The sequence below is a fragment of the Melanotaenia boesemani genome, chromosome 12 (genome assembly GCF_017639745.1).
Source record: "Melanotaenia boesemani isolate fMelBoe1 chromosome 12, fMelBoe1.pri, whole genome shotgun sequence".
In the NCBI taxonomy this organism is placed as follows: Eukaryota; Metazoa; Chordata; class Actinopteri; order Atheriniformes; family Melanotaeniidae; genus Melanotaenia; species Melanotaenia boesemani.
Genome location: NC_055693.1, coordinates 10,313,369 through 10,340,209, shown reverse-complemented (window position 1 = coordinate 10,340,209; position 26,841 = coordinate 10,313,369). Strand labels below are relative to the sequence as shown.

Below are 26,841 nucleotides of genomic sequence, written 5' to 3'. Positions count from 1 at the left end.
CGAGACTATGGTAACTATTTTAAACAGTACTTGGCTTATGTTTTTGATAGTCAAAAATATTAAACTCATCAGGTGAAATGTCTCTACCTCGATATCATGCATTCACACAAATTCAGAGACATCCACACTTCTTGAATTCTATGACTTTTGGTTTCCTGCTTTGGCTCTATCAGGTTAACAGCTTCAGCTCTTAGTGAGAATCCAATTAATCTGACAGCAAACTTCCAGCAGAGGTTTTTGTTTTATCATTTTCTTGTGGGATGATAGGAAACAATCAGATTTCCAAATAAGAATAAGCTAGACTGTTGAGGACTTCATGCAACTAACAAAGATTTTTATTTTTAATTTTATTTTACATTTTCTTGGAAGCCAGTGTAGAGAGGTCAACACAAGAGTGGGGCAGTCATGATATTAGCAAAGAGCACTCACAGTAATGATTATTATCACTAGCACTCTATCAACAGAAATTTCTAAATTCATTATTCAGAATTAGGATCAGATATACTTTATGAATCTCAGGAGGAAATTAATGCACCACAGTGCTCCTTAAACAAGCAAACATAATGAAATACAGGAAGATTTTAATATAAAATAGAAAAATAAAAGTAGAAGTAAGATGTAAAATAAGATGCTGAACAAGATAAATATACAATAAAGACATTATTAATAAGATTAGATTAATATTTGCAATATTTAATAGATTTTATTATAGAATTTTGTCAGTATAATCATTTTCTAATTATATCACAATTATCCTCAGTATTAACAAAGCACCTCTTCAGTGGATCAACGTGATCTCTGGACAAAATTTGATGCAGCAAATTGGAGCAATTGAAGGATTTACATTTAACTGTTTAAACACCTGGCTGTGTATACATTCGCAGGAAGACCCCATACTGTTGAGGTCAGAAATGGGCCTTAAAAATTGGTTTATTCTGGATTTTTTTAAGGTAAAAAGAGGCCACGCTATAATAGTTATCTAATGAAGATAACAATAGTTTATATTTTCTACCTTTCTACCGTGAAAACGTTTTTTTTTCGCCAGTCAGCACAGTGAGACTTTTATTTTGAAACTCACGTTTTTCTACCGGAAGTCGCGCTCTTCGATTCGACTTTACTGAGGCTGCGCAGTGCATTGAGCTCCAACGGGTGCTTGCTTTCTGTTAACACTGTTGTTTTAGACGAACGGGGAACAAATTGAGCTCTTCATTGTTTTCAATGGAAAACAAACACACTCTTCGCTGATAAATCTGCCTCAGAGGAAAAAGAGGAGGAGGAGACAGAGAGGAAGAGCTGCGGAGTGACAAGGAAAGACGGAGGAAAAGAGGGGGAGGACTGGAAGGAGAAAATTGGGACAGTGGAAAATGCTGCGGATTTGACTAAAAGGTAAGAAAATCCGCCGGATCAATACTTATTGCTCATTGATTCCTAAGTTGTCGATGTTGGGCGGGTCGGGGCTGCGGGGAGGGGGTTTCAGACGCAGAGGCAGTAGACTGCAGCTGAATGTAGGTCATTGTGTCTGTGGGTCGAACCGAACCGAGCTGAGGCAAACAGAGCTGAGCCATGCCGGGCCGTCCTGCAGCGGCAGTAAAGGCCGCAGGAAGGCTGAAGAAGAAGAGGAGGAGGAAGGTGAAATCCTGCAGTGGGAATTACTGACTTGTGTTGCAGTTCTCACCAAAATTACTTCTATTTGCTGCTGTTAGAAATAATGAGAATAAGTCATAGTCACGTTTGTGGGAAAAAATTAACCCCATTCAAATACTAACACTGAAAATATCAGTAACTGACTTGAAGTGACTTAAATAAATGATTTTCACTGCTAAGGAAGTAAACTTTAAATTCAAACATTTTATTTTCAGGAATTTTACTTAACTAATTACTTTACCAGGACTTTGTTGACATGATTTATTTAGATTTCTCTGACCAAATAAGGAAACAACCCCACAACTTACTCACAGTTTTAAAACTGACATGGTTAAATCCAGATTTTAAAGAAAAACGTAACAGTTTATATTTTGTGTTGATTCTCACCCATTCAACTCAGTGAACAGAGCAGAGATGTTTGTTTAAAAGTGGCTCTAATTTACTTGCTTGCCTAAACAAATAAAACAAAACGCAGAGGCCACAGGCATGACACAGCTGCAAATAAAATACTTTACACTTTACACCTGTGAAGGTCTTGAAACACCCCTCATTTCTTTTAAATTGTCTGGAAAATGGGCAGTGGCTGTAGTGATTTACAGTACAAATAGAAGCTGTATGATGCTAAAAAAAACTTGAACATCCATATTTTATATATATCTTGTTTTTCCTTCAACACACCCTGAACCCGGTTAGACAAGCCATTTCTTTAAGTAGTCTTCAGAAATAGTTCTCCAGACTTCTTGAAGAATTTCCCAGAGCTCTTCTTTGGATGTTGCTTCCCTTTTATTCTGTCCTCTGTCAAGATGATCAGTAAAGTTAAGATCTCAGCTCTGGGGAGGACTAATTGCTCCATAAAACCTGTTGTTTCTGATTGGTCCAGTTCTGCCACTTGGCATAGTTCAGCCTTTCCTCCTCATGTTCCTTCTTTAAGATTTGTTTTCTCACTGCCACCCTTCCATCAGTGGACAGTAGATTGATCAACTGATTCATCTCTCAGGTCCCGTGTCAGGTTTTGCTGGATATTCCTTTTTATTCTTAAGGGCTTTAGTGTGAAGTAGCTTGTAGTCTCACAGCATGAGAGCTGTCTTGTTTTTCTTTGCTAGGCTTTGCCTGCATTTTGGCTTGTCACCTTCCACCTTGTTTATAGTTATGCATGTTCGGATTGTTTTTATCCATTTCTTAAGAACACGACTTTCAGATACTGTTACTCTAAAGTAGACGGCTTCTCTTCTCCTCTGCTTGTCCAGTTTCTCCAAATGTTTTAATGACACATCCCTCACCGTGCTGAGATATGCCACTACATCACATTTTGGTTGCAAAAAATATGATTTCATGCTAAACTGTCTTATCTTTGAATTTTTTTTTATAGATGCAATCAGGGAAACTGTAACAAATAATGTGACAGCCTTCTTGTAACAAAGTGTCTGTAGATATAATCTGAAATAGGTTATTTGCTAAGTTGTGTGTGCATAGACACAACACTGGCTCATGTCTGTAGTTAGGTGCCTTTTTAATGCTTGAATGGTTTACAGATCAGTTTTGAAAAGCAACAATAACAACAACGCATTGAATGAAGACTTTTGCACGGTGTTGTATGTGTTATGTTACTTAATACTCCACACTGCCTGATTCCAAAATGGCAGAAAACGTTTGTCTTTAAAACCAAACCACAGAATAAGAGATGACGGGTTTATAAAACAATTTCAGGCCTGAGCTGGCTGAGCTGCGAGAACAATCCAAAGTGCAGAGTGAGTGTTAAAACAACACAGATGTTGAAATGACTGCTAAACTGACAGAAATGTAAACCAGCCAATTTACTGGCTGACTGCTCTGATTGCAACTGATGAAACAGTCGGTAAATCACTGGCCGAGCTGAAAACAACAGTCTGAGTCTGCGGGGAGAATCACCAGTAGAGTGATGAAAAAAACACACTGCTGTCTTCAGCTGGGGTTTCCTGCCTGTCTGTCCTGCTGCGAAAGGCATTTTAGTCATGTTTCAGTCAAGGCAGACCCTGAAGATGTTTTTTTTTTTTTATTTTATTTTATTTCTTTTATCAACTTGCATGTGCAGAGCTGTCTGAGCTTGTGGACTAGTTTCCACTCACCTGATTTCTCCAAGTAAGCCTGCTTTTAGCTACAGATGGGATTTTCATATCCTTTGATATTAAAATCATGTCAGGAAGTGACCTTTTTCTTGACAGTAATGTGGTGTTATGAGTCTGAAAATGTCCTCGCGAGTGAGGCGAAAAACCTCTTGTGATTCGTTTCTTTAACTTTCTTCAATATGTGCTTCTGCAGATGTCAAACGTTACCATGGACGCGACCGCCATCCTCCCCATCCTCAAGAAGAAGCTGGCCTTTCTGTCAGGTAAAGCTTATTTAACCATGAGACGTGAGCACATTTTTCCTTAGAGCCGGATCTCTGTCATTGGTAATTTAGTGTTTCTAAACATCTGTGTGTCTCTTAGGGGGCAAAGACCGGCGCAGTGGTCTGATCCTGACCATCCCTCTCAATTCTGATCAGACCAGCATGGAGGAGCTCAGCGCCACACTGGACTACCTGCTCAGCATCCCCAGGTAAAGCACACATGCACACACAGGAAATCTAATGTGTGTCTGTGTGTACTTTTTTGTAATGCGTTTGAAAAAATTTGGGTTAAACTTGTTGGTGAAAAGCTGCTGGAAATAAACCCCGTGTCTTCCAGTGTAAGAACCAAACATGTTCGGATTTACTGCAGAAAGCTTGAAAGATGGTTTAACTTTATTACAACTTGTGTTTGACTGCGTCGGCCTGAATATGTGGTTCAGCCACTGAGAGTTGGTGCTGATCCCCCTTTTAGGTCTCACAAGTCATGTGTTGAACTGGGTCAGCTTAATAAAATTCCACTGCAAAAAAAACAAAACAAACAAATAACAGAACAGCGTACCCAGCATGTAATAAAACCCTGTTCTTCACTGTTAGGTCATACACTTGTGTTTGGTTCAAGCTTTTGCGAGATGTTTGCTCATGTGGAAGACTTTTCACTGAGGTTGAGACGTGCATTTTGGAAATGGCTGAGCTGTTGCTGATGCATTCAGGGACCAAAATGGGGACAAAAAAGCCGGCAAGGTTTCAAAATTGGGACGCAAAAGATTAAAGAAAGTAGAGCAAAGTGTCATTTTGAGTCATTTATTTATTTGGTTAAGTGAACTATATATATATGCTCATGAGGATTTGCTGTAAATAGAAAAGCAATATTTCCCCATTCGGAAAGGGTCAGTGAATGCAACATGATTTAAAGTTGAGGCTGGATTTTTCTCCTCTGACCTGTGAAGGTAACTAAGTAATCCATTTCACATCTGAAGGAGATATTTTCACATCTGGTTGGCCTCAAAGTTCCCTCTTTTTTTTCCTTTTTATTTTTAAGTCCAGCAGTAATTCCAGCCACCCAAACATAGACTCTAAAACAGAGGACATTATTTTTTTATTGTTCGTATGTTCCATCTAAAGGCACTTTCCAGATATAAATATGAATAACTTACATTTCAGTTCTTTTTGTTTTGTTTCTTTAAGCATCACTTATGTTAATTTGTACTCACTAAATCATCTACTGACAACACAGCAGCAATTTAGAAAGAACTGGAATAGATAGTCACAGAAATTATGTCCCAAGTTATAAAACAAGGTCTAAAATATAGTTTACTGAAATTATGTTGAAAAATAATTCTTCCAGTCAGCTTATTTATGGTTTTAAGTCTTGACATCCAGCAGCTGTGGCATCGGCATCACCTTTACAGCTGCAATAAAGAATAAGAGGGTCAGTATGCAAAGTTTTAAAAAGTGGTGTAGCAGCAGATGGCATGTAAAGATATGTTGGTCACAACTTTTAAACCACTGAAGGTGAGTGAATAACATTGAGCATCTTATTATAATGAATAATTGTGCTGGATAAGTCCTGTATTCATGTGGATTTTACTTTTCCAATTACCAACATAAACATTTGGTCCATTTAAATTAAACTGGAAAAAACAAAGAATAAAAAATTAAACCACTAATTTTTAAAATGTCATGTTAATTTATTTGTCAAATTAAAATAGTTACAACTGTTTTAAAAGACCCAGATAATGTAGTAAAAGGTGAAATAACTTGTGAGTGTATATGCTCTGCTTGACTTAAATGAGCTAAATCATGCTACATGCTTCAAAGTTCCATATTTGTCTATTTTTGTGAAAGCAGGAGTGTATGTTTATATATATCTTGTTTTTCCTTCAACACACCCTGAACCCGGTTAGACAAGCCATTTCTTTAAGTAGTCTTCAGAAATAGTTCTCCAGACTTCTTGAAGAATTTCCCAGAGCTCTTCTTTGGATGTTGCTTCCCTTTTATTCTGTCCTCTGTCAAGATGATCAGTAAAGTTAAGATCTCAGCTCTGGGGAGGACTAATTGCTCCATAAAACCTGTTGTTTCTGATTGGTCCAGTTCTGCCACTTGGCATAGTTCAGCCTTTCCTCCTCATGTTCCTTCTTTAAGATTTGTTTTCTCACTGCCACCCTTCAAAGTTCCATATTTGTCTATTTTTGTGAAAGCAGGAGTGTATTAATACATCGAAATTCCCATCAAAGCTGCTTTTATTCACATAAGTTTAGTTTCTGTTGCCACATGGTCAATAATGTTAGAAATTGTGAGTGAAAGCAGCCAATTAAAGCATTTCCAGACTATCATACTGTTCTAAAAAAATCATGATTTTTTTTCTTTTATCTTTTCTTCTAATAACCACAGCAGCATCTGGCAAAATTAGAATTCAGACAAAATGTGCGTAGTGGGTCTGGCTATACTTAGATGCACAACGATCACAATGACCAGGTAAACTCTAACCATAGTTTGACTGAAATGGGCGTATACCCATGTTGATTTGTTGCCTGCTGCCAATGGAGTCTGCACACCCTGATGTTAGCAGGATCCCTCACAGGACAATGCAACCCCTCCACATTTCAGACAAGCCGTTGATTGAGCCTCTAAACTCCCCATAACCTGATGTGTCAGAACAGGCGACACCCGATGAAACTACACCCTGCTTCCCACAGGACCTAAAAGATCTGCTGCTAGCATCCCAGACTCGGACACCACAGAAGATCTCAAGAGATGTCAGGTGGTTTTAATCATATAGCAACCCAGTTTATAGTGGAATAATGACCAGAAAACCAAATCACACTCCCTTTTTGTGTTGTAATCAGATGATTTGCAGTTCATAGTTATAGGCTGGCCATGTGTGGTTGTTGGTGTAGCTGAGTTCCTCCTGTGCAGTTTGGTGGTGACCCTCCTCATTTTCCTGCACATATGATTTTATTTTGCAGCTCCAAGAATAAAAATAATTCTCACTTTATTCAAAAACAAGTGTCCAATTATAAGAACAGTTCCTTCCAGTCTAACTTACTGGAGACCCACTTAATTTACACAAACACAGTTTGGAAAAAGAGCAATAATATGAGTGTAAACTGTGTGTAAATGTTGGTGTGTCCTTTTCGGTCAGTAAAAATGCATATTTCGTCTCTCTGTCAGTGATAAGTGTAAGGCCCGAGGCTTCACTGTCATCGTGGACGGGCGGAAATCTCAGTGGAACATTGTGAAGACTGTGGTGCTCATGTTGCAGGTACAAGCCCATTTAACATCCCAGTATTCCCATCACCGACTTAATTTAAGTTTGTCTAGATTTTTAATGGTAATGGTGTGGGTGCTGTTTCAGAATGTGATCCCAGCCGAGGTGTCACTGGTCTGTGTGGTGAAACCCGACGAATTCTGGGACAAAAAGGTCACACACTTTTGCTTCTGGAAGGAAAAAGACAGACTGGGCTTCGAGGTGAGTCTTTCTGAGATGTTCACATCAAACCAGCCACATTTGTTTGTGTGTTTATGCTTTCTGAATGTCCTCCTAACCTGACATGATTTTTTGAATAAGAGGTCCTTGTGGCTTTATGGTTTAAAAAGGAGTCAGTCTCATGTAAATCAGAGATTTCCATACTTTAGTGTCTTCATTGTCTCTCATTATTAAACCATTTTTAACAACAATTATGTGCAAATGTCTAAGCAAGTAGAGCCAACTAAAGAACCCATGTTAAATTTCATATTATTTAATTGCTGGTATAAAGCAAACTGATGCATTTATATTAACCTTAAACGTCATCAATGATCCTGAGAACTGCTGGAATCCTGAGTTGGATCAATGAGGGGTGTGTGTGTATGTGTGTGTGTGTGTGTGTGTGTGTGTGTGTGTGTGTGTCCTTGCATGGGTATGTGAGATTTTGTCCAGCCTCTTCTATTACAACAGATGGTTTTACCGACTGAGATCAGTAGTCTGACCCAGATTTCTGCAGCCAAGTTGGCTCTATGATTGTTGCTACGGTAACCAGATCAAATTGGTTGGTCTGTACTCATTTGAAAGTTGTTATAGAAAGATAATCCATCACAGTTAATCTTTTTAGATGATGTAGTTTTTTTTTTTTTAACAAATTTGAGTTATCTGTTTGAGCTGAGAGCAGAGACTGATGGTGCGTTCAAGGACACTGATAATCAAATTTTAGCATAGCAAAATGGCTTTAATTCAATAAAGAATACAAAATCTAATTATTTTCTTCATAGTGTTCTTCTCTATGTTTAGGTTTAAATAATTTAAGATAACAAAGTCTGAAGAGAAGAAATTGTGGGTGGTTTGATTAATTACATCTGCTGTGTTTCTCATCATCCTAATTTCATTCCACTACTTGCCCATGAAGACACACACAGCTGCTGGAAAGGAGATTCCAGCTGAAATGTGACTTATCTCATTTGAGGAGTATGTTTGTGGATGACACAGCGGGGTGTGTGTCGTACAGCTGCTCGCGCTTCTAATCTAGCCTTTTAAATAAACACACACTGTGAGCAGAGTCCAGGTTTACTGTCGGCATCTGCTTCAGTGACAACTGGAAGACAGATTCCCGACCAGCTGTCTCTTTAGGGTTATTTGTGAAGCAGGCCTTCATATGGTTGTTGTTTAAATAACTTTTTCAAATGATACAACAATGATTATGGATCAGTGTAAATAAACAGACATTTGCATTATTGCTTAATGTCTAAATTTTTGAAATGATAAATAGACTTATCTTAAACTGTATTAGCTCATAGGCGACCCACAAACAACGTTCTGCGCCCAGATTTAGAAATCACTGAGAAAAGCTGAGGCAGATCTTTGTCTTGTGATCCAAGGAAAAAACAAAAACCAAACACATGATTTAATCTGAGATCTGGTATTGTAAAGTTGTAAAGAAAATTTTGGAAATAAAACAGGAGCCTTGTTATACAGCAGTAACTTTCAGCAAAGTGACACTGCAATTTATTCACTTCATTAGCTCTTAAGAGTTAATAAATCCACTGGAAAGAAAGTATTTGACTTTGTAGATGTTAGAGATGAGTTATGTGGTATACAGCCATGTCTACAGTAAATAAAACAACCTTGTCACAAAGCATATAATTAGCATCACAATCATCATGGTAATGACACCTTAGTGCTGAGTGGACAAATGGTATCATCCCTCAGCCCAGTCCTAGAGAATATGTTTATGTATTTATGTGGACATTCAGTGAGTGCAGTTAGGATTTTGTGTCACATCAGAGCATTTCTACCCTGTAACTATATATTAGCAAGGCACGAGTTAAGTTTTCAGGTATTGATGTTGTGTCTAAAAGATGTGATCTTACCCAAAAGTTGAAATCCTCGTGGATTGTTTGCAATTGGGACAACTGTTTTATCTTTCTTTTAGTTTTGAATGGCAATAGTTGAAATCACAATACCTGTCTATTGATAATGATCATAATGATACATTTTAATCAGGCTTCCATCACAGCACTGGAAAAGCACTGGTCAAAGTGTTCAATGACTTTCAATCAATTAGGTTACTGATTCTGGTCATGTATCAGTCCTGGTTCTGCTGGATCTCACTGCATTTGTATTTGCAGATCACAGAATTCTGTTGCACAGACTGGAAAATTGGGTTTTGCAGAGTTCCATAATTGTTTCAGGTCTTATTTAAAAGGGGATGAAGTTATTTTGTTATAATCTGCAGCTATGAATCTGAGCGAGTGGCTATGAGTTTTGGAGTTCCTCAGGGGTCAGTTCTTGGACATCTTCTGGTCAACTTGTATAAGTATCCTCTGGGTCAATTATTACAGAAATTTAATAACAATCATCGTTATGCAGATGATACACAACTTTATGTGTCTTTGTCACCAGACGACTGCTGCCCAACAGACTTACTGTGTCAGTGTCTGGAGCAAATAAACACCTGGATGAGGGAGAATTTTCTACAATTAAATGAAGACAAATCTAAGATTATTCTGTCTGGTAGCAAATATAAGATGGTCAGCATTGGTGAACACCATAAGATTAAGGCTTTTAAAAATCACTAACCAAATTCATAACCTTGGTGTGTTACTAGACTCACATCAGATTTTCAACAGCCATGTCAAAGCTGTCATCAAGGCAGCTTTTTACCAGCTCATAAACATAAACAGAATTAAAAGTTTTGTATCCCAAAAAGAAAAGGAGAAACTCAGCCATGCATTCATCTCCAGTAGACTGGATTACTGTCACAAAAAGAGCATTAAACATCTGGAGCTCATCCAGAACCCTGCTGAAAGAGTTTTAACCAGGACTAACAGATCTGAACTCATCACACCAGTTTGAAAATCTTTACACTGGCAACAGAATAGATTTTAAAACCCTACTTGTATTCTACAAATCCCAGAACGGTTTAGACCAAGAATACATAATATACTGAAATCTAGCGGGGCTCTGAGATTCAAGGACTAAATCAGCTAGTCCAGACCAGAATCCATACAAAACATGGAGAAGGATCTTTTAGCTGTTATGCTGCAAACAAGAGTCAAACAGCCAGTGGAGATTAAGCTTTCACCAGATGTAGATGCTTTTAAGTCTAAGTTTAAAACATTTCTTTTCTCATGCACCTTTGCGTCATGAGTTTGCATAGCCTCAAACAACGACTGGAAAAGGTGTTTAAGAAAATGAAGGCTACTGAGATTTTGAAAACAAAGCGCCAGAGTTAATGTGACAGAACTGCATCGTGTCAGCCATCGGAGCTTCAATCACATGAGCTGCTCTCTGTTTGTGTAACACTGGTATTCAAATGAGTTGCATAAGAATGAAGGAACTGCGATCAATCTATAAATCATCTGTCATTACTGCAGTCTCATTTCACGGAGTAAATACTGGCTCATGAACTATTTGTATAACAGTGTTAAAGAGAAAACTTGCTTTTAATATTGCTGCTCCAATTACACCCTTCATAATTCTTTTGTAAAAGGCAAAGAGTCATGGAATATGCTTTAATATGAGCGCACAATAACATTTCTTTATTAAGTTATTCAATTTAGCCTTTATTTAATTTAGTGTAAACTTTATTAAATTTCTTTCATTTAATTTAATAAAGAAAAAAGCAGATGTTAGGCAGCAATTAAATTAATTGGCTAAATGAAGCTATAATAATAAGTTCTTTGATTTTTACAATCAGGCTCATGCTAGAGCATTAGTAATGAAGAGGACTCAGCAGCTGTTCAAATAAATAAATATTTTGGCCCAGTTTTTCATACATGAGCCAGAACGAATATGAATATAAACTCAGAGTGAAAACAATATTTCTGAACTACAGTTTGCAGATTATTTGTGTGTTTCTTTCATGGTTACCGAAAAGATGACTGGTTTGAATGAATAAAAAATAAAAATATATTCTTGTGGAGGAAACATCTTTTTAAGGTTTTCTAAAAGAACACATGGCCTAGCATGAAAATTAAACATGTGTAATAAACATCCCATATTCTGAATGATGGTTTTTTTGCGATATTGCCCAGACAATAAACATAGCACAAAAATGAAGTAAATTTGTGTTTGATATTGTTTGATGTGTTTTTTTGTTTTTTGTTTTTTTTTAAGAACCCTATACTGGTGGGAAACTTGTTTATTTTTCTTTTAAATGGTGCCACATTTCTAAGGAAAATGCATCTGTTGGTTGAACAGCTGAGTATGTGGATTGCACCCATGAAACAAATCTTCTCTGCCAATTCCAGTTTATTCTGCTGCTGACGCTTGTTTTGAGCTTCTGTTAGCCCAAGTCCTGAAAATTAGGTGCCTGATTGTTGCCCGAATAGCTGCATCTGTGAGGAAGGACCCTGCTGCAGCAGTATTTATTCCCATAAGGCATCATTACAACAAAGAAATAATTAACCAAACACACATTTCCTTACTTTTTGTGCTAAGTTTAAAATAGATGTTGCTAAATTGAAAGGTCTTCTATGTGGAGTCATTCAGACTCTGAATATTTGGTTTCATTCCTGCTGGATCCATCATATTTTCCTGTATTCTGAGCACACTTAAAAGTTCAACTCCTTTTTTTAAAACTTTAGTTTGTCTTTAGTTGAGCTTTAGTTTTTAAATGGACCAAACTACAAATTTCTGTGTAACTTTATAAGTTGTAATACACAAACATTTTAGCCAGACTATAGAGGAACTGTTTCCTGCCAGTGCACTCATATGTTGCTCGTTGGTGTTTGTGCTTCCTGTCAGGTGATCCTGGTTTCGGCCAATAAGTTGACTCGTTACATCGAACCCTGTCAGCTGACGGATGATTTTGGGGGAAGTCTGGAGTATGACCACAGTGACTGGCTGAACAAAAGACTGGTAACTAGATTATTAAAATAGATTTAAGTCTCTCCTTTTTTTTAAGTGTTTAGAGCTTAAAATGTTTGTTGCCATGGTAACCAGACATGAAGCATTTGTCATTCATTGCAGGTCTTTGAGAAGTTCACAAAGGAGTCGACATCACTGCTGGATGAGCTAACTATTATCAACGACAGTGACAAGAGCAGCTCTGTTGACAAGGAAAAGTAGGCACTCTTGTGCACGTGGACACACACTCAGAAAACCCTGCACGCACACACGGCTACAGTTTGAGTATACCGTCTTTCTGTCCTTTGCAGATCTGCTGACTGTGCTCTCTTGCCATCCTTTGACCCTGAAACTGTTCTGCAGACTGGTAAATATAATTTTCTTTGATTTTAAACCTCATTCAGACTCGTATGAGAGACATACAGACACCACTAAATCAACTCTAACTCTTCTGTAATTGATAAAATTTTGATAATACAAACTATGATGATTTTGAATTTAACAGGAAAAGTTATATACTAAGCCAGAGTTTCCGTTCAGGGAACCTCTTTTAAGATAAAAAAATAACCAAATCAAGGACTAACGTACATTTTTTGTATTGTACAGCGATGACTTCAGTATCTGTTATAAAATGCGGAACACAATGATAAACTGCATGAAGGTTTCAGGTCAAGTGAGCAGAGTGAGGATAAAGGATTCTTTAATGAAGCGCAGACATTATGCTCCACTGAACAATCTCTTTATTGTCCTCAAGATGCAAACATGCTCTCCTCTAATACAATGAAAAATTATTATAGCAGAGTTCTTTTACAAAAACATGACAGCGACTGTCTGCTTTAATTTGTGAAGATAATAACAAATAAACAACAAATAAAACATCACTGACAGAAACATTTTATGTCTAAAAGGAAAAATAACCTTGTGATTTATGATGCTGTTGCATGTATACTGGGATGGATACCACTATGCATCATTAGTGCAGTTATAGAAAGTTTTCACCTGGGAATAGAAACCTTTTTTCAGCACCAGATATTTTCACTTCCAGTATGAAAGCACCAGCTCCATGAATGAAATTAACACTGGCTGAGATCCTTTTAGTGCTTCTGGATGGCAGAATGGCAATAAACAAGCATGCGCAACAGCAGGACCTTCCCTCAAGTGGAATGCAGCTAACATTTTTGATTTGCACATTTCTGAAATGGGTGTATATGAAGGCTGCAATTTAGAGGACTTTTTGCTTTTGTTCCCCCCGAAAAAAAAAAACAAAAACAAAAATACTCTAACTAGCATGCACAAATCAAATCGAACTTTATTTACAAAGCACTTTTCACCGCGATAACCGCAGCAACAACCGCAGCATGGAGGATCCCCATGAGGAAAACACTGGAGTTAAAACAAAGAATAAATAACCTTAAGAAACAATAAGAACATCTATGAGCAGCAATATAAAAATACACATAAAGGACTTCATAAATAATAATGAAGTTAAATAAAATGAAAATAAAATAAATATATATAAAATAAGATCAAATAACATTCAGTTAAAAGCTAAGCTAAAAAGCACTTCTTTTTAAAAGCATCAACAGTCTCTGCAGCCCTGAGGGCCGTAAACAGACGAGGGCCATAATGATGAAGAGGCCTCGTCGTATGTTTTGGTCCTTACTTTGGGAACAACTAAAATGTCAGTACCAGTGGACCTCAGGGCCCGTTAGGGCTCATAATTTAAAAGCAAGTCAGATAAATAAGAAGCTCCAAGACCATTAGGACATTTAGAAACCACTAACCTGAAACACACAGGGAGCCATTGCAGCGATTTTAAAACGTGTGTAAAGCAGAAGTAGAATGCAGCCCTCACTAATACATTATAAATTAGCCCCATATATTAAAGTATTTGTTGACATTTAAATGACAAACTCCTCCTCCGCCACTTATCACTTCTTCCCGGGTCATCGCCCGGCTGAGGGTTAAGGAGCGGACCCACTGATACGCCGCTATGCTGCCTCACTTTGGTCCTTATAATGAGTAAAGGTGAGCACTGGTTGTTAAAGCTAGTCTATTTTGCAGCAATAAAGAGTGGCTGATGTGTAAATTGGGCTTTAAAATGGACCTTAAAAGTTGTGAACCTCTCCCACAAGAGAGTTAAAATAAAAAAATAAAGTAACAAAAACAAACTGGTGTATACAGGCAAAATCATAACTGAAACATCTCTAAGCTCTGCTTAGTGAATGAAAATCCTCACCAGTAGATCCAAACAGCTAAACTAAGTGATGATGTGACCTGTGACCGGTAGGAGGAGAGGAGGAGGTGTTGATACTAACAGGCTCATCTGCCACCCAGACCCACAGCCAAACAGACACTAATGACGGAGGCCTGTTGGGTAGATTTGTTCACTGTACACAGCAGACTGTGTGTTTGTGAGTTGGGCGGAGGTGAAAAGAGTCTTTGTTTCCTGGTACCACCCTCCTCTCTCTACCAGCTCCTTTCATAACATAACAGCATGTAAACAAATACTGATGCATTATTGTTTCCACATAGCCTTTTATGACAGCCTTTTACATCTCAGCCTGCCTCCATCTGTCTGTCTGCAGGTCATGAGCTGCTGTCGGAGCTGCAGCAGCGTCGTTTTAACGGCTCAGAGGGAGGAGGAGGAGGACAAGCAGGTGAGAAGGCAGCTGTCACTTATAAAGATGTCATTGCACAGAGACAGATGGGTGAATAGATGGATGAAAGGAGGCATGTTATTTCTGCTGTTTTTACATAATACATAGGAAATGACAGCGTGACCCAGTGGAAGTTCTGGGTAGTGTAGATGGATACTAAAAACCACAAGATGTCAGTGGGGCTTAGGAGGAAATTGGCTGTTAATTCAATTCACAATGACTTAAGTAGCACAAGTAACATTAGAAATTTGCTGGACTAACATATAGTAAGGTGAGATGCAAGGCACAGCAAGGTGAGCAAGAAAAACATGGCCCACCTCTTTAAACATGACAACCTTCAAAAAGAAAAACATGAAGAGCCTTTAATTACAGTGTTCTGCTGATTTCTGCTGAACAGGTTCACAGAAATCATGAGGTTGGGCAGAAACATGAGACAATGGGGTCTGTTGTGAGTAAATAGTTGTTATACAAGCTGTTTTAAATGGAACTTTCTCCATCCAATGTGCCATCTTTATGCACATTTTTGTTTTATTTTACTTCAGGCTATTAGCACTCTATCAGCTACAGCACATCTACAGTTCATGCTGAGGCATTACCACCCCTTCCTGTTTTGATGAATCAACTCTGGAAAGTTACAGTATATTTAGATGGAAGCCCAGCTAATGTATTCTCACATGTTTTTTTACTTCACAACCTAATGCTAATATTTTTTTTATTTTCTGTTTATTTATTTTTTGCTGCATTTCATCATCGTTTTTACTATTTTTACTATTATTTTATTAAATGTTTTGGATTTTTTACTTTCTTTCCTTTTTAAATCTTATTTTATATGGTGACCTTGAGTTTCCTGGAAGGCACCTTTAAATAAAATATATTATTATAATTATTTAATGGTGATAATAATACTTTTTAATTACAGAATTAGCTGTAATTAATTATTCTGCTATGTCAAAATCAGGATCATTTACACGTTTTTTATTCTTATCTCCAGAAATCAGCCTTTTCTAGAGAAAACCACCAACTATACCTGCTTAGCAGAAGATAGCAAGCTTTGTTTTCTAGTGATCACAAGATGATCAAGATGAGCTTGAAAATGAGCTCTTATGTACATAATTTATTTAGTAAATGTAGTACCTCTTCAAAGTCTATAACGGTAAGTTAAGACATGCATGTTTAAATTCTGTTCACATACTGGCAATGGCTAAACAAACAAAGTTAAAGTGTTATCTTGGTTTATGAAGAAACCAAGATAATTATCCCAGTTATTAGCAAGCGAGAGGCAGCCTGTGATAACAAATAACTTATCCCAAAAAAACTCAACCATTCTCCACAGTTTTGTCTATTATAACTAATATCAAGATTAAAGATAGAAAGATAGAAAATGTTGTATAAACAAAAGGTTTCATTATGTCCACTGTAAAAAACGGTTCTGCATTGCAACACAAGCAAAAATGATGGATATAAAAATAAATAAATAAATATAAATATAAAAATATTTTTCCCTGTTTCGTCGATGTTTTCGAGCTACATTAGCAGCTCTGTCCTGTTGGATAAAATTAACGTATACCCAAATTCATTGATTAACCAAATATATATATATATATATATATATATATATATTTTTTTTTTTTTAAAGTAAATGAAAACATATTGTTTAAATATCAGATAGGCTAGTGGGCTAATCTTTTTCTTATTGCTTCAGTTGGCAGGACGAGAGACCTGTTAGTTTTATCACCAGCCTGCTTCCATATTATTTTGTAGCAGTTGCTTAAGACACGTGTGTGTGTGTGTGTGTGTGTGTGTATATATATATATATATATATATATATATATATATATATATGTGTGTGAGAGAGAGAGTTTGAAAGTCAGCTCAATACAATTTCAAGTCAGCCTGAGACATTTTCTGATGATTCGGGGAGTTAAAAGTGGCAGAAAGTATTAAGCTGGCTACATTTGGCTCAACAAATTATCACAACTAAAATAAGTAGCTTCTTTTTTGTCTTAATCAGGTTCTGATTAGTGTAGAATAATAGATTATGTTATTAACTTTGAAATAGTTATACAAACTTAGTAATATGAAACACTGTAAATTTGACAGGGATATGTGATATTAAGTGTTTCTGTGTTTCACATGTTCAGAGTATTTATCTTGTATTTCAAGAAGTCGGAGCAAATAAATCAATAAAATCTTTTCCGATAGGGTTTATACTTCATTATGATATTGAAGTATTCAATTTCCTTGTAGAGCCATGAAATTGCCATTGAATACCTTTGGACTTTCTGTCAGACCTCAACATCCAGCAGAAGTAAAGTGAATGTGTTAAGCCAGGTGCAGAAATCTGCTAAAAACTGTAAAACAAGACTGTTTAAACTTTAAACTACTGGTATCATATAAAGCAGCTGTGTTTAATACTCACCTACATTTTTCATGACATGAACAAGTAGCACATTTATCACAAGCTTTTGCAAACACTTTTCAGTATAAATAGGTGGACATGCTTTTATTGATACAGACTGCTAAAGAACAGGTATTTTCAGTAACCTGAAAAGAGCCATTTCAGGCCCATTTTGTACAAGTAGATGTGTGATAAGGACCTAACCTAACCCCATAGGTACTTTGCCTGATCTGTCTTTTAACCCTGACCATTAGCTCCGGCCTGGTGCCCCATGGAAGAGGAGCTGCTGGCTCAGCCTCAGGTGATGAAGCTATTGGATTCGCTAAGGGAGCAGTACACCAGATATCAGGAGCTCTGCAGGCTGCGAAACAAGCGCACCCAACTAGATGAGATCCATGCCAAGGTCATGCAGGTAAAGCCAATCTGCATCAGTACAGTGATTTAATCTATAAACACGAAGTGTACTTTAAAATCTAATTGGTAAACAATGTTTGTCTGCTCTTTTGATGCCAAAAGTTTGTTAAAATCTCAATTAATGTATTTTTTTCCTCCCACGCTGAATAAAATTTGAGATTTTTGTGGTAGTAAAGACAGACAGCAAAGTGATTCAAAGTTGGAGTTGTTCCTGAACAGTGTAGGAAAATAAAAAATATACATTTCTCTATTACTCTTCAGCCTATTCAACACATTTGACCTACTCAGAAAAGGTGTCAGTGAGCAGCCTCAATGCCCTACTGCTCTTCAGTACAAGTATTAGATTCTCTGATGACTGGAGGTCCTGCAGCCACAGGGACTGATGGGTAACAACCACCATCTTGGAAATGAGCCTGGGGTTGCTATAGTAACTGTAGCATATCGGTCACTAGCCTGGAGGATTTGAGGTGGGGGTTGGCCTAGTTCTGGATCGAATTGTGCGTGCATGTGTGTGTTGTATATGCGCTTTAAGACATCACTGACCTGATAAATAAAATCAAGTCATGATCTTGACATGTACCGTCTGCACAGTTACATGTGTTACTACGCTGAGAAGGATGGTGGTTAAGATTTCAACTTTAACTCAACTCATTCCAGATCATTTTGTAATAGACAGCCACACCAACAGACTTTTGATCACATCCACAAAACATTGTTATTGACACCAGCACATCCATAGTTTCACCAATCAGCTATATATGTTTAAAATGCATAAGAAGACAGAAAATCTTACTCTTAATTTCTGACTATTGGCTTTTAAATGGACTCCAGTTTAATTCATAAATCCATATTTTCTTGTTGTGGTGTCACGTTTTGACATCAGCATCCTATTAAGTTTCTCCACACCTCACATCTTGAATAGGTTGTCTTTGTTCCAAACATAGTTTGTGGTGTTTAAAAGATAAGGGTCTGCACCACACAGAGGGGGCCCTCATGGAGTTCAGTTAAGTAAAAAGTGGGATTCTGTGATTTCGACTTGGGAATGAACTATTCTTCAGAGGGGACGAGCTGGTCCAAAACAAGGCAGCAAAAATGTACATACAGGAAACATGAAGAGACAACTTAACCTATGTTAGAGGAGTTGTATGTGCATGGATTATGTGTGAGCTGCATCATAAAGTTGCAAGTGAAGCCTTAGAGCCCCCTGCTGGTCACTCCACTGTACTGCAGAGGAACGTCTGCTGAAACTGAGGACGTTTGCTCTTGAAAGTTGTTTGCTTGATCCCCAGCTTCTGTGGCCAATAGGGTAATGTGTGTGGGCAAGATATGACTCCCTATAACATATATATAAAATATTGTTTACACACAAGAAACTTTTGGCATTTTGACATGTTGCAGTACGAAAACACATGTAAATGATACAATTAATGGTGGCTGCATTCATTTTCTGTCTTCTTGCTCATTGTTGGAAGTGGCAAACTTTTCATCTTGCCTGTTAATGGAAACAGGCATGTAACTCTGACCTTATCATCAGATAAGAAACAAATTCCTGTTCATGAAACTGTACATGTTCTTTAAATCTTTCCTCTAACTTCTGACATAGGTCCGTATTTCACACTTATTTTTCTCTCAGGTGGTGACCTGGCTGCAGGGTCCTGGTTCAGAGCTGCTCAAGACTCAGCAAGCAATTGGAGACTCAATGCGAACAGCTCAGGCCCTGCAGCAGAAACACGAGGAGATCGAGAGCCAGCACAGCGTAAGGAAACACACACACATCACACGACAGACTGACAACTTAAATTTGGAGTTAATTACAGATCTGAAGGGAGTTTGTACTCTGAAAAGAGACCACATTAACTGCAGTTCAACTGTAAAAGTTCCAAAAATAAATCCTCGGTATACATTTCACATGCCTCTAATTTTTGAAGCCTGCAGTCTGATTGAAGTCTTTCCAGTGACACCATATCTGCTGCACATGTTAATTCAAGATGAACAGACTGGATTTTGTTACAACCAGAAAATACCTTTAAAAATAGCTCAAATTTCCTCTTGCTCATAGAAATGTCTCTTTTCTTTGTTTCTCTGTGTGTGTACAGGAATGGTTTGCAGTGTATGTGGAGTTGAACCAACAGATTGCTGCCTTGCTCAGTGCCGGGGAGGAGGAGGAAGTGGCTGAGCTGAAGTCGTTACAGCAGCAGCTCAGCGACGTCTGCTACAGACAGGCGGCTCATCTGGAGAGCCGACAGAACGTCCTACAGGCGGCGCACAGCTTCCACAGCACCACGCAGGAGGTAACACTCAGAAACTGGACCAGGCTACCTTGGCTATATCAACCAAAATATGAAGTAATTTGTATGAATCTGTGTCTGCAGCTGTCCCAGCAGTTGGACGGGCTACTGGGCATGCTCTGTGCTGACGTGGCTCCTGCTGATGGAGCATCGATTCAACAAAACCTCAAACTGCTGGAGGAGAAGCTGCAGACTGTTGGTTTGTGCTCTACGTCGCCTTCTCTTCTTATTTTCCTCCAAACGTTCCTGTGCGTTTTTATATGTTTTTTTATTTATCTTCTCCATTGCAGAAGCAGGACTCACCTCACTGCGTCAGAAGGGGGGGCTGTTGCTGGAGCAGATGTGCAGCCAGCCGTCCTGGGCTGTAGAGGAGCCGGAGAGTCCAGCTGGAGAGCAGCAGGACAACGTTCAGCACATTCAGGGTGTGATGGAAGAGATGCAGCTCCGGAAGCAGAGGTGGATCAACTCTCGTTTTTGTCTTTTAGTTTAATTTTTCGGAAGCAAAGGGTCTGCTGTTTAAGACATGACATGATGAGCCAGACCAACATTTGTTTCTGAACACTTGTTTGATGAACTTTTCTGAATGACAGATTGCCAACTTTTTACAGGCAACAAACACTTTCCTTCCTGTCTAGTTTCAAATGTCAAACATCCCATTCCTGCTCTTAAACATGTTTTGATTAAAGTAGCTCCAGGATTTTAAAATTTAAATTTTTTATGCAGGTTCAGACTATAAGTAAGTAAGTTTGTTCTGTCAAGGCATCATCTATATAACACATTAAAAACAATATAAGTTTATTTCCATCCAATGTAAAATGTTAAAACAATCAACATGACTCTTAGAATTTCAATTTCTGATATGAGGGAATAGCAGATCAATATAAATAAAGGAAAAATAGCACATTTTATGCAGTTAGAGTAAAAACAACTAGAATAGAATAGAATAAAACAACCAACAAAATGAAAAAAAAAATTACACAGATTTTCGTAGGACTAGAAATAAGAATAAGTTGGTGTAACACATAAATCTGGGTGTTCACCTGCACAACAAATCACGCTGGAATGCAACGCTGATGTGAGGTAGATTAGCTTCTTAAATGTCTGCACCAATAGGTTGCATGTCTTTTATAAGTCTGTTGTGGAAAAGCAATTTCCTTTGTAGTCATCTTTTGGGGCAGCAGCTCAGAACAAACTGATAAAGAAAACTGACTGTGCTGGGAACTGCTGTAGAGCCACTAGAGCTTATTATACAGAGAAGGATGTTGCAAAAGCTGTTTTAAAATTATGGGCAACACTTCAAATCAAACAAAGTGTGTTCAGTCAGAGGCTTCTTCAGCTCCACTGCAACAAAGACCAGAACAAGAGGTCATTTCTGCACACAGATTTAACTTTACAAAATCTTCCTAAATTATAATTGGATCATGCTTAGTTATGTTTTAGAAAAGGTTGTGTATTTCATCCAGATAGCCATGTCTCAGTTTGGGAGGGTGATAAATGGTAAGAAGTAGTAGAACATGGAAATAATGGATGGATAGCTCAGTTGGCTCTGCCTCCCATGCGGGAAAGTTTGAATCCCCCAGGGGACGAATATTTATACCTTCCAGTTGGGTCCTAAGGCAAGACCACCGTAAGTCACTTTGGGTGAAAAGCATCAGCTAAATCAGTGGTTCCCAACCTGACGTCGAACACAGGGAGTCCCTGAGGCTTTGAACATTAGAGCTATTGTAATTAATATCCACAAATTGTCCCTATTTTAATGAATAAAAGTAAGGCTGTATGTTGTTCATTTAACTTTGGCTTTATCAAAGGACAGGACTCAACCAGAATACATTATTTATGGCGAGAATCTTACTTTTGAAAGCCCAAAACCAAACATGGTTTTAACACAGGGTGGAGCAGGGGGATGTGGCACTTTAGTATATACATGATGAAGGGGGTATCTGAGGAAAAAAGGTTGGGAACCACTGAGCTAAAAGACTGTAATGTAATGATAAGACCCAAATATTCCAAACTGAGACAATTGATCAAAATGTTTATTTATAAATGTGTATATATTTTTTAACTGCAACAGAGAAGTTATTTGTATCTGAAGTCTCACAGCCATTGATGTGTGTAATCAGGTTCATGCTACAGTGGGATGCTTCTTGTTGAATGAGGACTTCTTGTTCTGGTCATTTATATACTGAAATAATCACTGCTGCCTGTAGAGTTTCGTTTATGAGGGCATTTATTTATTTGTGTGTGTGTGTTGCAGGTGTGAAGATATGGTGGACGTGAGGAGGCTGAAGATGCTTCAGATGGTCCAGCTGTTTAAATGTGAAGAAGATGCTTTACAGGTCAGACTCCCACAAACACAATGATACCCACACACACACTTGTGTGCACATCCTGTATGTGTTGAAACGATGACCTGTGCTTGTGCTCAGGCTGTAGAATGGCTCAGTGAGTTGTTGGACGCCTTGTTGAAGACGCACGTCAGACTGGGTGACGACTCCCAGGAGACCAGGACCATGTTGGATAAACACAGGAAGTTTGTGGATGTCGCTCAGGTGGGAAAGCATCTGAAAATATCTGGGAAAACAATAAAAACATATTAATCCATCTAATAGTTGTGAACATATTTTAAGTTTGTACAGGAGATAATTAAAAGACAGGCTGATATTATTTGTCTTATCGACTTTTCTTGTCCCTCAGAGCACCTATGATTACGGGCGTCAGCTGCTTCAAGCGACCGTGGTGCTCTGTCAGTCCCTGCGCTGTACGACTCGTTCGTCTGGGGACACTCTGCCACGACTCAACCGGGTCTGGAAGCAGTTCACGGTCAGCGGAGACGAGAGGCAGCAGAGACTTGAGCTGGCTCTGAACTTCCACACAGCCGCTGAAAGGGTGAGATTTCCTTCCAGGTCTTAGCTCATATTTTCTGTCTCTATCGAGTAAAGATTAAAGTCAACCTGTTGATGCCAAATTTATGACCTTCTACAAGTACTACATGTATTTTTGGCTTAATCATATAATTGCATTCAAAAGTTTGTGTGAAAATTTGCTGAGTCAGCTGAGGATGGTTAATAAATGATCTACAAAATAAAACAACATTTATTTCAATATTGTAAGAGAGAGCCAATTAATTGTTTTATTCTCTGCAACTTTAGAGTAAAAACATGGAAAAAATGTGAGCACTAAAAGATTTGGGCTCATAGTTGTCCTTCACAAAGGCTACTCCATCAGGATCCTAAACACACCAAAAATGTCCACAATGAATTAACTCGTTATGTCCAAGATGAAGGTTTGTATTTGCTCCCTCAGCTCCTGGCCCAAACCCGGTCTAAAATTTCTATATAGATTTACAAAGATCTGTTTTTTTTTTTTTTTTTTTTACAGGAAGAATCCTCAAACAACAACTTAATTCATAGCTGTGTCACATATCTTTGTGCAGGTGGAAGAAAGGGGTTATTCCTAATTCCTAATTCTTCCCCTTGGCTTTATATCTCCATATAGCACAGAGTAGCGTCCTTTTCCACTGCTGAACTTTGACAGATTTTCCGTGACACACCTTCTAACGACTGCTAATTCTGCCTCCATCTTGCATCCTTCCTGTATTCTGAGATCTCTCTAGCCAGTAAAAGTCAATCCAATATTGACTCTTGTCTTGTTTCTTGCTCTGTCCCTTTCTCTTTTTCTTTTCCTCTCTTCCTCACATTATGTCATCTTGCATTTCTTTAATGAATCAGTTGTGCACATTCAAAACAGGCAGTGTGTTGATATCCAGTTGCTAGCCTGTGACGCAGTAAAGTGGAAGTCAGCTTTAAAATGATGCAGCGTCCTGGAAGAAAACATTGTGAAGTGCAGTTTTTAGCTTGAGACGCTGCTTGGAAATGATGGCTGCAGGAATATAATAATAAATTTAACTGTGCCATAATTTTTTAATTGTATGGATGCTTTTATATTTAGATTCAGTTAAGAGACAGTAGCTAGGGATGGGAGCTCATGTTTGTACAGAATGGGGTATGGGTGGGTGGGGGGAGGGTACATGTGCTATGTTTATGTGTGCGAGTGAGTGTGTCTGAGATTGTGTGAAAGAGACACTATGAGGTGTGATTTAATTTCCTGTTGTATACTCTGGTGTGTGAAGGCTTTTAAATTTTGTTTTTAATTTGCATAATTTGTTTTTATTATGTAAAGCACTTTGTGTTAAAATTTTATTTGATCAAAACGAGCCAGAAACATATTTTAAGATCAGAAAGTTATAGAGCTACTTAAAGCATCAGTAAGCAATAGTCACCAGGCCGTCCAAATGGTCCCAAAGTCTGAAGGGCTAGATGGCGACTGCTACTTGATCCTCAAAGGAAATAGGACATGTTACCTCTGCATGTAAAGTTAGGGTCAAGTGAAGGAATTAGAATTGAGCTCTACTATCACCGATCATACTTCGGGCCTTTTGTTTTCCTTGTAAATGCAACAGCAGGACAGAACAGGATCTGCACCACATGATCACTGAATGCATTATGTGCCTGGTATTTTTTTTATGACTTTTTAGGTGCTGCAGCAGGAAAATGTGGAGGCGGAGTCCTTGGATGAAGTTGATTCTTCAGGGAGAGCTTTGCTGGACCGACTCACCATGCCTGTTATCTTCCCTGATGGGTACAAACACACTACGTTACATTTAATGAGCTCTCCTCGTTATATACCCAGTCTCATACTTGTAGTTAATGATCGTTGTACCATACAGTACAAACTCCTAACTCAAGCTGTTGTCTTTTCAGAAGCGAGCAGTTCTTTGGTAGCCCCAGCGACACCGCGGCAGCAGCGGAGGGCGTCAGAGAGCGCCTCCTGCTGGTGGAAGAGCGTCGGCTGCAGCTGCAAGAGGCGAGGCTTCATAATGGCGAAGAGGAGGAGGAGGAGGAGGTGCTAAACGGGCAGGAGGGAAGGTTAGATGTAATCGGAGAGGAACTGAGTGAGAAAGAAGAGCAAGATGAGGAGGAGGAGGAGGCAGGACGACACGATGAAGACTTGGAGCGGGCTACACAGGACTGCTAATGGATCTCTGATGTTAAACCAAGCAGCCTTAATGAAGCTTGTAAGTGAAGGGCTGCAGATCTTTTTCCACCAAGACCTTTGAAGAGTTTTCTCTGAGAGAACGCCCTCTGAGGTTGTTCTACCCACCTGCAGCAGTACATTTATCTTTACTCCTAACTATTTCTTTATATTAAGCCTAAATTGCCTCGGTGCTTAATCTTTCGTGCAAAAAGATAAACGTGTTGGATGTGATTTCTCAGTCATGCTTTCACTCCTTAGAAACGTAACAAAATGTAAAAAACTGGAATTATTTACTGGAAGAGTTCATCCTTATCTCTCTGCTCTGTTTAAGATAATAATCTGTAAAGTTATCACTTAGGGATGCTCCTAACATGTACCCTCGAAAACCGCCTCCTCCTTATTCAACAACATGAACAGAGCCTTCATGGTGCTTACTCCTGCTTCTACAGTCCTTTACATTTTCACCTATAGATATCTGTCTGATGGATTTTAAACGCTTGGACAGAAACCAGAAATCCCCAGAAAACTGACATATTCAGTTTGACAAGAAAGAAACACAACATCAAATAAGCTGTTTTAAAGTTGGACCTTCATATTCGGTGTAAGATATCTGCCTTATTTCTGGCTGCAGTAGAGAGCAGAGTTACGATCACATTCATGGTGCAACTGGACGTGTTTCCAAGAAAGGAAAAGTTTCCTGAAGCAATCACAACCAGGCTGAAAAAATTAAGCTGACATGAATGTGGAAAAAAAAAAAAAACTTTGAGCGGCTGATTGCGATTGGCTTCAAGCGCAAAAAAAAAAAAAAAAAATCAGGTCTCTAAAGCTTTTTTGACCTCTAGTTACAAGGGTTGTAAATTTTGCATTTACAGGTGAGCTATCCAGTAAATCCATTAAAAAAAAGTTCAGCCTTCAAAATTATGAACCACAAACTAACTGGGTGACTCTGACTTTTATATGCAGGCTTTGAATAAGCCATCTCTTAAGGACAGGTTATCACCAAATGTTGCATCCATAATGCCAGCAAAGCATCATCATTTAAAGAATGTGATCATAAAATTAAAATATTTGGGTATATCTGAGCAGCTTGGTGGCATTTCCATTCTGCTTTATGCAACGAGGGCTTTCATCTGGCTTTATGGGACCAGATTGTGCTGATGGCATAGCCAGATTGTGAAAACTCCCTGCAGTGAATTTTTACAGTCTAGAAATGAAGAGATCCTGTACTTGGCCCTGAATCTTGTGGGACCACAGCTGCTACAAATCTAAACAATGATGAGGTGTAACAGCTGTCTCAGTGCCTGCACAGATGATATTACGGTAGCTTTTATTAGGATTCTTTCTTACCAAAAGGCTAGGATTTAATGTGTTCTTGTTTTTATAATGTAAATTGGGAGTGTTTTTTTTAACACTGCTGGGGACCTGATCTACTGAGGATTTTGGTTATCGGTCAAAGTGGAAACGCACAATAAAAACAGAAAAACTGGATTTTCAGGATGAATTTAAATTTCATTTTCAGGCCCGTAGAGTCAAGTGTATCTTGTTAAAATAGCCTCACATTCGTGATACCAACTGTTGTAAAGATCCGAGAGGCTCCACCTTAAGAAACCACCTGCTCCCCCATGCTACTCGCTCCGGTCCAGACTGACCACCAGGGCTGATGTGTTGGTGACGGCAGCTCAGTGTCCAGCACTGAGTGGTGGATATTTGC

At 38.4% G+C, this 26,841-nt stretch overlaps 1 protein-coding gene across 1 annotated transcript; it reads left to right on the top strand.

Moving 5' to 3' along the window:
• Positions 1-1,115: 1,115 nt before the first annotated feature.
• Positions 1,116-26,283, top strand: sestd1 (SEC14 and spectrin domains 1). The gene is made up of 19 exons (XM_042001516.1): positions 1,116-1,386; positions 3,943-4,012; positions 4,113-4,221; positions 7,184-7,274; positions 7,368-7,481; positions 12,234-12,347; positions 12,459-12,553; positions 12,647-12,702; positions 14,924-14,995; positions 17,649-17,806; positions 19,442-19,564; positions 19,905-20,099; positions 20,181-20,295; positions 20,387-20,552; positions 22,351-22,432; positions 22,523-22,645; positions 22,791-22,982; positions 24,631-24,734; positions 24,857-26,283. Exons 2-19 carry the CDS (start codon positions 3,943-3,945, stop codon positions 25,128-25,130), a joined length of 2,253 nt encoding a protein of 750 aa, XP_041857450.1. The 5' UTR covers positions 1,116-1,386; the 3' UTR covers positions 25,131-26,283.
• The last annotated feature ends 558 nt before the right edge of the window (positions 26,284-26,841 follow it).

Excerpts from the sequence above, each read along its gene's own strand:
- sestd1 (XM_042001516.1), top strand. The coding sequence starts at position 3,943 with ATGTCAAACGTTACCATGGACGCGACCGCCATCCTCCCCATCCTCAAG. Across the intron at positions 4,013-4,112 it reads GAAGCTGGCCTTTCTGTCAG|GGGGCAAAGACCGGCGCAGT; the intron begins GTAAAGCTTATT and ends TGTGTCTCTTAG. Across the intron at positions 17,807-19,441 it reads TCCATGCCAAGGTCATGCAG|GTGGTGACCTGGCTGCAGGG; the intron begins GTAAAGCCAATC and ends TTTTTCTCTCAG.